The 11731-nt window shown below is 45.9% G+C and overlaps 1 protein-coding gene across 2 annotated transcripts; it reads left to right on the top strand.

The window, feature by feature from the left end:
- Positions 1 to 211: 211 nt before the first annotated feature.
- Positions 212 to 8184, top strand: PMF1 (polyamine modulated factor 1). 2 transcript variants are annotated; one of them, XM_058160564.1, is made up of 5 exons: positions 212 to 389; positions 2111 to 2216; positions 5317 to 5462; positions 5733 to 5928; positions 7965 to 8184. In XM_058160564.1, exons 1-5 carry the CDS (start codon positions 256 to 258, stop codon positions 8016 to 8018), a joined length of 636 nt encoding a protein of 211 aa, XP_058016547.1. In that variant the 5' UTR covers positions 212 to 255; the 3' UTR covers positions 8019 to 8184. The 2 variants fall into 2 exon arrangements, with proteins under 2 accessions (XP_058016547.1, XP_058016548.1); XM_058160565.1 differs by having other exon boundaries at positions 214 to 389; positions 5362 to 5462; positions 7965 to 8180.
- The last annotated feature ends 3547 nt before the right edge of the window (positions 8185 to 11731 follow it).

The following is an 11731-nucleotide window of genomic DNA, read 5'->3' as shown; positions in this document are numbered from 1 at the left end:
CATTGGGCATGGCATGTTGGCTTGCAAGGTATCCTAGTTTGCATCCCAATCATGGCCGCTTGAGGACGGTGGACTACAACTCCCAGAATTCCTCAGCGGCCAAATGCGGCGCCCTGTCTGCTTTTCGCGAGGAGCGGGACCTTCCCGAGACACGTGATCGCCGCACGCGGGCGACGAACACCAATCAAGGTTCGCGTAGCCGCGACTGGGCGGGGCCTCGTCTGGTTTGGATCCGTTGCTTTTGGCGGGAAGAAGATGGCGGCGGCGGAGCCGAAGGAGAAGGAGAAAGAAAATCGCGCTCCTGCCGCGGCCCCTCAGGGTAAAATCGGCCGCGAGCAGATCCTGGACTACGTGGTCAATCAGTTCCTGCAGGCGCTGGACGCCGGCGGGTGAGAGGGGCGAGCCGGGCGGAGATGATGGGCTTGGACCGGCGGTGGGAAACTTCTGGACCAGCTTTGCTGGCTCAGGAATTCTGGGAGTTGCAGTCCACAGGTCCTCAAGTTGCCATAGTTACCCACCCCTGCTCTAAAGCAGGGGTCTCCAACCTTGGCAACTTTAAGACTTGTGGACTTCAACTCCCAGAGTTCCTCAGCCAGCAAAGCTGGCAAAGAATAGAGCAAAGCTGGCTGAGGGACTCTGGGAGTTGAAGTCCACAAGTCTTAAAAGTTGCCAAGGTTGGAGACCCCTGCTCTAAAGGAATGATGTAACTTTGTGTGATTATATACTGCCACCGCCACCGCCACCACCCCCTTGAAGCCACGTGGACTTTTTTTTTTATTTGTCACAACATTATATATAAGCATAAGCATGAAATAACTAATATAAGCATATATAAATAAATAAATAAATAAATAAATAAATAAATAAATAAATAAATATATAACCATAAATACGTAATAACTATATGAAATTGTATACAATCAAAGGGAACATTAGGACAGGGACGGTGGGCACATTCCCCATTCAGCTCATCTAGCCAGAGCTCCCCAAGGGGGTCCCTATTGACCCCCAAGCAGCATCCAAGGGGTGGGGGTGGGGTATCAGTAAATGAGGGAGGGTTGGGGTCTCTCCTTGTCCTCTTTTGGGGTCTGCTCCTTGTCCTGAGAGAGATGGTCAGGTGGTCCAGGGTTGGGTGGTCAGCAGCCAGCAAAAGCCGGGTGGAGATGGTGGAACTGAGTTAATATTACTGGAGTTTGAGTTTATTAATGCATTATTATTAGCATGTGAGTCTGTAGAGATTCTCAGTCATCATCCAGGGCCTGGTTGTCTCAAAGGTGCTTTTTCAGGAGGCAACTGGACTTTCTTCTTTTTTTCTTGGAGGAGAAGTGAAACGTTTTTAAAGAAAAAAACCAAGAAAGTCCAGTTGCCTCCTGAAGAAGTATTTTTGGGACAACCAGAACCTGGATGATGACTGAGAATCTCTACAGACTTGTGGAATGGTGTGGGAGTATGAATGGATTTCCAGAGGAAAAATTGCAGGCTACAGGAACCATTTACACTATTCAGGTGACCCTGAGGACACAGATGAACCTCGCAGTGGTCTCAATACCCTCTAAAAGGATGCAAATGACCAGCTGTGTGCAAGGAATATAAATCCTTCCATTCTCCTCCATACTAGTCAGAGCTGAATAAATTTCTTGGATGAGAAGCGAAAGGTCTTCAAGGAAAAAACAATGCCCAGTTGCCTCCTAAAAAAGCACCTTTGGGATATTAGAGTGAGTTTTGTTATTATTAGGGTTGGTTGTACAGTCAGCCAGATGTTTAGAATGGATTTGGCCTGGATTTGGCCGGTGAGCTGAAGAATTTGGTGATCTGCTCATCTGCTCCAGGTATTAGATGGTTATTAGCAGCTCACAAAAAAAAGTACACCTTTGACTCAGGTGTGTCATTTGGAAAAGGTGTTACCAGAGTAGATATTGGTGAGCCCCAAACAAGTTTTGTTCTTTAGGAGGTTTTCAACTATGAGTTGTATGTGCATATGAAAAAGGTAGAAGGGATGTTGGTCACCAACTTCATCCAGCAAATTAGATTTAGCATTATAGGAGTCCTTCTGAAAAAGAATATTTTGTATTTTATAACCTGATTGACAGCTTCCCTTTTCTGTCTCTAGGTGTCGCCTTTTCTCCAAGTGCTACAGCTGCCTCTACAAAGCCCATCCTGAATTCACAAAATGTATTTATAATCAGTTCATATCCCATCTGCAAAATTCTGTACGGGTAAGTCCCAGAACACGCACTATTTCCTTCTTTCTTTTTTCAGGGCACCCGGCAGTTGTTAGTTAGAAGCAAAGATTCTCAATTTGCAAAGAATGATTAGGGGATTGAAGACTAAAACATACGAAGAACGATAGCAGGAATTGGGTATGCCTAGTTTAATGAAAAGAAGGACCAGGAGTGACATAATGGCAGTGTTCCAATATTTGAGGGGCTTCTGCAAAGAAGGGTTGGTGGGTGTCAGCCTATTCTCCAAAGCTGAAGGTAAAGCAAGGAGTGAAAGCTTATCAAAGAGAGAAGCAACCTAGTAATAAGGAGAAATTTCCTGACAGTGAGAACTATTAACGAGTGGAGCGACTTGCCTCCAGAAGTGGTGGGTGCTGTAATACTGGGTCTTCAAGAAGAGATTGGACAGCCACTTGTCTGAAATGGTATAGAGTTTTCTGCTTGAGCAGGGGGTTGGAGGTTCCAACTCTGGTGTTCTGTTATTTTGTTAAAAACAACTGCTTTACTGTGAACTGCATTATTTTGGTGATTATACTCCCTGTTCCCAAAGCAATTGGCAATAAACACAGCATCATAAAAATGGGAAGAAGTAATCTAATTGAACTGCTGCAAAATAAGAGATTTATCTAAAACATTTCAAACCTCCAGTGAAGAGGAACATGTCCTTTCATGAGGCAATCTGTTCCACTGGTTGATAGCTCTTCCTATCCCAGATGGTCCTCTTAATATCTAACCTCAATCTTTGCCAACAATTTCAACCTATCATGTCTTCCGTTGCCCTCCAGGACAACCAAGGAGAGGTCAATTCCTTCCTCCGTTACAGATAAATGTATTTTAGAAAGGGAGATTCTGAATTTTTTGCTTATATTTTAGGAAATGTTTTATTAAAATGGTTTTTTTTTTACAAACAGGCTAGTTTGGAAAGCTATTTTAGTTACCCATTTAAATCCTGGCATTCTTAGGTATAGAGTTTACCAGGACTAATTTAGGGTTTCCACCTTTGCCAGCAGTAAGATGTATTTGGGCCCTATTAAGTGAGAGATGTAATTTGATGAATACTTAAATCTAGAATAATTCTACTCTTAAAATTGAGGGTAAAACTTTTTTCTGGAAAGAATGGGTGCAAAAGGATGTAATTACACTCACTCCATTGTTGCTTAATTATAACTTTAGAAGTTCTCAGCAAGTACAGCCCTCTTTAAACCATCAATTCAGTTAATTGTGTTTTGACAATTTAATATGGAGCCAATGCTTTAGCACCTTCTAAAGTACCTGATTATTAATGCAGAGCACTTCAATTTTAGAATCTAAACCTACTTGCACATTTTGTGAAAAGTTAAAGTGTTCAAAACATCAAAAACAGATATAGAAGAATTTTGGAATCAAGAATTGTAATTTCCAGCCCTCAAATCTTGAAGAATATTAAGTTTAGATCCTGTGATTTAAAGTTGAAATTAATCTTCCAAAAGATTGTTTTTCATATTTATAGGATACCATCTAGAAATTTTTTGGAAACGATGGGTTGATAATTATTTGTGTTGACATTGGAAGAAAATTGAGGGAACTTCAACTCATGTTATCAATGTTCCTTTTGGAGCAATGTTATATCATATGCTAACAGAAGTATTGGGAAAACTTTGGTTTTTAAACACATGTGTATTGTATTAAATTATATATCAGCTACTTGGAACTTTCCATGACCTGAAGAAATATATTTTTATACCCTAGGAATACCACACATTATTTGAGAAAATTGCTTATTCTGTCAATTGGAAAATCAACATTCTCTCTCCCTTTGGAAAAAAATATTGGACAGTTTGGGGTATATTGAAAGCTTATTTTTCGAGGTGAAGGAGCTGGAAGCTGCTTCTGCTTCGCTGTGCCTGCCTTTCTCTGTGAGAAATAACAGGCCCTCCCTTTAGTAGCATTTCCTAAACGGCTCAGAACTGAGTTACTCAAAAGCATTTGAATTTATTCATGTATTTATTGGTTTTATTTTTTATACTTTTGTATATTTTGTTTCTAGTTACTAATATTTGTGTGTGCACATTTTTGTGTATTGGATGGCCTTATGAGCCCCCAGGAGTTGTTTGATTGCGGTGGCTAAATGCCTTCATTGGAAGCTGTTTCTCCTGGGAAAACGGTCTGTGTGCTTGCAGTTCCAACCCAGCAGCTTTCCTCACGTGGCCCATTTCACTGATTTGATCCCTGCCTCACAAAGTGTTTACACCTCTCCTGTTGGCTGCATTATATAACTGTACTCTGATTTTAAATTTTGATTTATTTATTTACTCGTATGCCACCTTTATTACGTTTACAAACAACTCTTTCCTCCTCCGTTTCTCACCACAACCCTCTGTTGGGCTGAAGGAGAGGGACTGGCCCAAAGTCCCCCAGCTGGCTTTCATGCCTAAGGCAGAACTAGTGTTCTGTCCCCTCCCGACCTCAGCCAGCGAGTTGGCTAAACGAGCCAGTAATTGAGTTCACAGCTGATATCAGTCCTGGCAGGGGATCTACAGCTGCCTGCCAAAGTCTCCCTTTTATCTTGGGGTTGCCAGGCAACCAGGAAGTCAGCAGTCCAGGCCGAATGTTCAGCTCAATTCTCCAAGAGTCAAAGAGTTCAGCTCACTTTTCCCCGAGTCAAACAGTTCAGCTCAATTTTTGCTCGTCACGGAGCAGAAGAGTAGCCAGTGCTGCTTTTGTACTCTGTGGAGTGTGGCTCCGTGACTCAGCACTTCCTAGGCCTGCCCCACCCCTGCTTCTGTTGTTCCTGCCTCTCCTGCCTACGAAACCTAGGGTCCAGCCAGGCCTGATTGCCATCAGCCGGGTCTGGAGGCGTGGCCTCGGGGGGGGGAAGAGTCAGGGGACGGAGGCCTTGTTATCTCCTCCACCTGGCCTGCCTCTGGCTCCTGGAGCTGAGCCAGGGAAGCCGGTGCTCCAGAGGTAAGTCCTGATGGACCTTCCCCCTCACTTTCCGAGTCACTTTCTGGCAGGGAGCCCGGCTTGTGGGGTGCAGACACAACAACTAGAACTCTGGTCTCCTACTTTCTATCCTGGTGCCATTCTCTGCCTGTTAACATTTTGCAACCCAACCCAGGTGGTCGTTCTGCCACACACCACTGGACTGCCTCTGTCTCCTCAGGAAGAGATCCAGGCCCTCAAGGAGGAAGGGAACCTGCCGCTGCTCCTAGAGTCCCTGGATAAGCTTGATAAAGAAGCGAAGGACAAGGAAGGCCCTGCCTGGTGAGGCTTCTTTGCATGCAGCTGCATTCTCGGGATTCAGCCGAACGACTCTGCGCCTGCAGTTTCTCTTCATGACCCCTTCTTGCTGCCCTCTCTTTTTGAGCTTTGAAGCAGTTGGTGTTATGCCTCTGAAGGCAGCAACGTTGTGTGTTAACGGCAGAGGTGTGGCCCCACTGCAAAATGCTGGGTGGGAGCTTTTATGGTGCCCTCCTGCCAGGAGAGCTGAGGCCTCCGGGTCGCTCCTGATGTGTTCCTCCTCTCTGAATCCAGGCGCCCGAGTGGCATCCCCGAGGAAGATGTTCGCGGGGTGGTCCTGCCCTACCTTCTGAAGCAGCGGAAATTCCTCCAAAAATCCCTGAAGGAAAAGCAGGAGAGCAACTCACAGCTGGCTGCTGCTGTGGTGGCCGGTCGGCAGAGGATTGCAGAGCTGCAAGAGCAGATCCGCCGGCAGAAGGAAGAGTGGCAGGTGGGTGCTGTCTTGACGAGCAGCCGGGACCGGGAAATTCACGGGGATCTCAACCTCTTTTTTATAGTGGGGTGACCAAAACTGGATGCAGGACTCTAGGTGTGGCCTTACTAAGGCTTTATAGCATGCTATTAGTACCTCCCTTGATCTTGATTGTATCCCTCTGTTAATGCAATTTAGGATTGCATTGGCTTTTTTGGCTGTCACTGCAAACTGCTGGCTCATATTTAGCTGGTTGTCCACTAAGACTCCAAGATCCCTCTCAGAGTCACTGCTATTAAACCTGGTTTCACCCAGACTGTATGTGTGCTTTTGGTGTAAGACTTTACTTTTCTTTACATTGAATTTCATGTTGTTAGACAGGGCCCAGGATTCAAGTCTGTCAGGATCCATCTGGATCTTGAGCCTATCTTCTAGGGCAGGGGTCGGCAACCTTAAACACTCAAAGAGCCACTTGGGCCCGTTTCCCACAGAAAACAAAACACTGGGAGCAACAAAACCTGGGTGGGCATGGCCAGCTCAATGTCACTCACTCCCACCTAGTCACATGACCCCCTCCCAGCCATGCCTACCCAGGTTTTGTGGCTCTTTGTTTTCTATGGGAAATAGGTAACTCCCTCTCTGTCTATCTCCCTCTCTTATCTTTCTCTCTCGTCTCTCTTTTTCTTTATCTCCCTCTCCCTCTCCCTCTCTCCCTCCCTCTTATCTTTCTTTCTCTCATCTGTCTTTCTTTTTCTATCACCTTATCTCCCTCTCATTCTTTTCTTATTTCTCTCTCTCTGTGTCTCTTTCTCCTTTTCTCCCCCCCGTCCCTTCTCTCTCTGTGCGTCTCTCTCTATGTGTCTGTGTGTGTCGCTGTCTCTCGCTCCCTGCCTCTGTCTCTTCTCACTCTCGGAAAGCCCTGCAGCCCTGAGTGCTCTCGTTGGGGCTTTTCTCTAGCTGTTTTTTTCTTCCTTTTGGAAAGCCGGGCTGGCGGAGCAATGGGCACAACCTGCGGCGGAGACTTCCCTCCTCCTCCCCCTCCTCTCGCATCCACCTGACCAGCCCCGCCACAGCCGGGAAGGTGCCCATGAGAGGAGGGGGAGGAGAAGGGAAGCCTCCGCCACAGGTTGCGCTCATTGCTCTTCTTCCAAAAGGAAGAAAAAAACAGCTGGGGGAAAGCCCCAATGAGACCACGCAGGGCTGCAGGGCTTTCCAAGAAGAGACAGAGGCAGGGAGCGAGAGGGAGTGAGATACACAGAGAGAGGAGGGGGGAAATGAAAGCAAACAGAAATATAGCTCTTTCTGAAATAGCTGAGATTGGGGAAGGCACAGGAAACAGAAAGTGGCATGGGCAGGGGAGCACTTCCCCATGTCGCCCCCTTCTTTCTCTTGGCCTTACCTACGAGGGAGGTGGAAGGCCAGGCTTGGGGGATGGCCCCCGCCCCACAAGATCTGACCCCGCCGTTCTCTCCCGGCAGTCTTTGATGGTGGCAACAGCAAATGTACCAGGCAGAATGCTGTTGCTGCAGAAAGGCAAGTGCAGGGGCGTTGTGCTCCTGCACTAAGGGTCTGACCATGCCACTGCTGTGACAGGGTGAAGGGAGCTGCGGCAGAGGGCCCAAAGAGCCACATGCGGCCCTGGAGCCGCAGGTTGCTGACCCCTGATCTAGGGTGTTGGCTATTCCTGCCAGTTTAGTATCACCCGCAAATTTGGTAATGTTCCCCATCTATTCCCTCATCTAAGTCATTTTTGAAGATATTGAAGAGTACTGGGCCCAAGACGGAACCTTGTGGCACCCCACTACTTACTTCCCTCCATGGAGACATAGTACCATGAAGGACTACTCGTTGAATATGGTTTGTCAGCCAGTTACAAATCCATCTGATGGTGAAGCTACCAGGAAGTAGGTTGTGGTCTACTTTGTTGAATGCCTTGCTGAAGTCTAAGTATATTATGTCCACAGCGTTTCTGAGCTCCGTATGAGGGAGACTGTTTCTTCTTACTCAAAGGCTGTTCTGGCAACGGACTTCCTCTTCTTCTGCTCTCCTTGTAGGGGACTGCTGTCGAAGGCCGGAAGATGATGGAGATCTTTGATGATCTCTCCTGAGAAGATCTGGCTGCTTTTTGGGGACAAGGATGTGAGGGAGACCTCAGAGAGCCATGCAGTGAGCCTGTGAATTTTCTGCCAGATTTCCAGAGCAGCCAATCTGCGGAAGAGGGCTGCTCTCTCTTGGCTTGACTATGGGGTGGGAGGCTGGGGGTGGGGTGCATGTGACTATGTACTACTTATTTTTATTAAAATATTACAGCTCATGCTTTGTATTTCTTTCATTCAGAGTATTAATTCTGCAAGCTCGCGTTTAACAGCTGTGGGCTTGTACAAATACAGCTGTAGGACAGCCAAATGATACAGTCAGATAATGAGTGTTTGTTTCGGGTATACATTTGGAGATGGCATCTAGATTCATGTTTGCTGGGGAATTCTGGGAATTGAAGTCCGGACCTCTTAACGTTGTCAGTTGTTGAAAAAATCCTGGACAAGGTGGTCTCCAAGCTCCCTTTCATTCTTCAGTATCTCTTCTGATATCTGAGGAGCTTCCTCTCCCACTCAACCGTCATCTTTCTCTCATGGTTCAACCAGCTTTTTCAATGCCTTGATGAGCTTTTATTTTTAGACTCCTGGTCATCTTTTGCCTTTTTCAAACTCTTCCCATGTCTCTGAAAAGGGAGGCCTGACTTTCACTGACACCTTTTTTGGTCTGGGAAGCATGGAAGAGATTTTGCTAGAAGACCTTATAATTCTTGAGAAGAGAAGAGAAGAGAATGTAAAAAAAAATAGAATAGAATACAGTTGGAAGGGACCTTGGAGGTCTTCTAATCCAGCCCCTGTTAAAGACCTTGGAGTTTTAATATCAAATGATCTAAGTGCCAAAGCCCACTGCAACTACATTGCAAAAAAGGCTCTAAGAGTTGTAAATCTAATCTTGCGTAGCTTCTCCAGAAACTCTACACTACTAACCAGAGCATACAAAACATTTGCTAGACCAATTCTTGAATACACTACACTACTAACCAGAGCTTACAAAACATTTCTGACATCAATACAATTGAACGTGTCGAGAAATATTTTACAAGAAGAGTTCTCCACTCCTCTGAATACAACAAAATACCTTATCCCACCAGACTTGAAATCCTGGGTTTAGAAAATTTAGAACTCCGCTGCCTTCGACAGGACCTGAGTTTAACTCATAGAATAATCTGTTACAATGTCCTTCCTGTTGAAGACTACTTCAGCTTCAATTGCAACAATACACGAGCACACAATAGATTTAAGCTTAATGTGAACCACTCCAATCTTGACTGCAGAAATTATGACTTCAGTAACAGAGTTGTTAATGCTTGGAATACACTACCTGACTCTGTGGTCTCTTCCCAAAATCCCCAAAGCTTTAACCAAAAACTGTCTACTATTGACCTCACCACATTCTTAAGAGGTCCGTAAGGGGGGTGCATAAGAGCACAAGAATGCCTACCATTCCTGTCCTAGTGTTTCCTTTCATTATATCCAATTAATGTAGTTATTACATACTCATATATATGCTTATATACTGTATAATTATGTCATACTTACGCTTATATATACTGTGTGACAAAATAAATAAAATAAAAGAAATAAAAAAAAGAAAAAAACCCCAACCCCCCAGACCCGGGGGAGGGCGTGGGGAGACAAAGCTCCCAAGAGCTGGATCTGGGTCTGCAATGTGTCCCTTGTTTTGCTTTGATGCACAGAGCTCTTGGAGCCAAGAAGGGACCCCAAGGAGGTCCCTCACAGAAAGCAAGGCAGGCCCAAGACTGGCACTGCTCCCCTCCAGACATCTGCTTTTGATAAGAAGAAAAGCTCAGGACTCCGTAAACAAAGCCTTGAGGTCATGATGAATGTAACATGAGATGCCAAGGCAGAATCACTGGCTGGCCCACGCTGGGCTTCCTGGGGCCGGTGGGAGATGCCCAAAATGGCTTTGCTGCCTCCGTCTTTCTGGCTGGGCTTACCGGTCGGCGAGGTCTTGCTGAGAAAGCGAGTTGGTGCTGCTTCTCCTGAAGGAAGACCTACAGCAGATTGAAGTTCCTCACTAACCAGGGGTCTCCAACCTTGGTCCCTTTAAGACTTGTGGACTTCAACTCCCAGACTTCCTCAGCCAGCTTTGCTGGCTGAGGGATTCTGGGAGTTGGAGTCCACAAGTCTTAAAGGGACCAAGGTTGGAGACCCCTGCTCACTAACACAACCACGTGGTGTGTTGCTCACCTCTTCCAGTTTAGTCTGAGACCCCACGTTTAGCAATATCTTATATTACCTGGAGGTTTCCCAGTTTTCAAGCTCTCCTAGTTCACATTTTGCATCTCCTTTTCCTCCAGTTTCCTCACAAACCTATATTTTGGTGTCACATCCCCACATTTGAGAACTACCAAATCAATAATCTTACAATAGGCTGGATTCACACACCTGCTAAGTCCTAAAAAGGTAAACTGCAGTTAATGCAACCAACACATCTGCATGTAGCTGCTAAATGTTGAGTGAACTTGAACCCCAAAGTCCAGCAGCCGCAGCCCTATAAAATGTGCAAAGAATTGTCTCCTTTCTTGGGAAATCTCCATGGCTGTAAGTTGCAGCCACCTATGTTTTGTTTAAATGTAATGAATAACCACCAGATGCTAAATCTATACAAGAGGGGAACAGTCTGCCTATCCTGAAAGCAGAAGCAGCAGCAATGGTTGGAAACAAGAGAGAAGCAACTTAGAACTAAGGAACTTTCCGACAGTGGGGACCAGGGGTCTCCAACCTTGGTCCCTTTAAGACTCGTGGACTTCAACTTTGCTGGCTGAGGGACTCTGGGAGTTGAAGTCCACGAGTCTTAAAGGGACCAAGGTTGTAGACCCCTGCTCACTAACACAACCACGTGGTGTGTTGCTCACCTCTTCCAGTTTAGTCTGAGACCCCACGTTTAGCAATACGTTATATTACCTGGAGGTTTCCCAGTTTTCAAGCTCTCCTAGTTCACATTTTGCATCTCCTTTTCCTCCAGTTTCCTCACAAACCTATATTTTGGTGTCATATCACCACATTTGAGAACTACCAAATCAATAACCTTACAATAGGCTGGATTCACACACCTGCTAAGCCCTAAAAAGGTAAACTGCCGTTAATGCAACCAACACATCTGCACGTAGCTGCTAAATGTTGAGTGAACTTGAACCCCAAAGTCCAGCAGCCGCAGCCCTATAAAATGTGCAAAGAATTGTCTCCTTTCTTGGGAAATCTCCATGGCTGTAAGTTGCAGCCACCTATATTTTGTTTAAATGTAATGAATAACCACCAGATGCTAAATCTATACAAGAGGGGAACAGTCTGCCTATCCTGAAAGCAGAAGAAGCAGCAATGGTTGGAAACAAGAGAGAAGCAACCTAGAACTAAGGAACTTTCCGACAGTGAGGACCAGGGGTCTCCAACCTTGGTCCCTTTAAGACTCGTGGACTTCAACTTTGCTGGCTGAGGGACTCTGGGAGTTGAAGTCCACGAGTCTTAAAGGGACCAAGGTTGGAGACCCCTGGTGAGGACAATCTGGAACAGCTTCCCTCCAGAAGTTGTGGGTGCTCCATCATTGGCTTTCAAGAAGAAACTGGGCAGCCATTTGTCAGTGATGGTAGGGTTTCCTGCCTGAGGAGAGGATTGGACTAGAGGACCACCAAGGTCCCTTCCAACTCTCTTATTCTATATTCTGCACCCAAGGCCACTTGGGGTCAAGCCTGGCCAGCTGAGCCCTT

This window comes from Ahaetulla prasina, chromosome 17, assembly GCF_028640845.1.
Source record: "Ahaetulla prasina isolate Xishuangbanna chromosome 17, ASM2864084v1, whole genome shotgun sequence".
Taxonomy (NCBI): Eukaryota; Metazoa; Chordata; class Lepidosauria; order Squamata; family Colubridae; genus Ahaetulla; species Ahaetulla prasina.
This window is presented reverse-complemented; position numbering and strand designations above follow the sequence as displayed.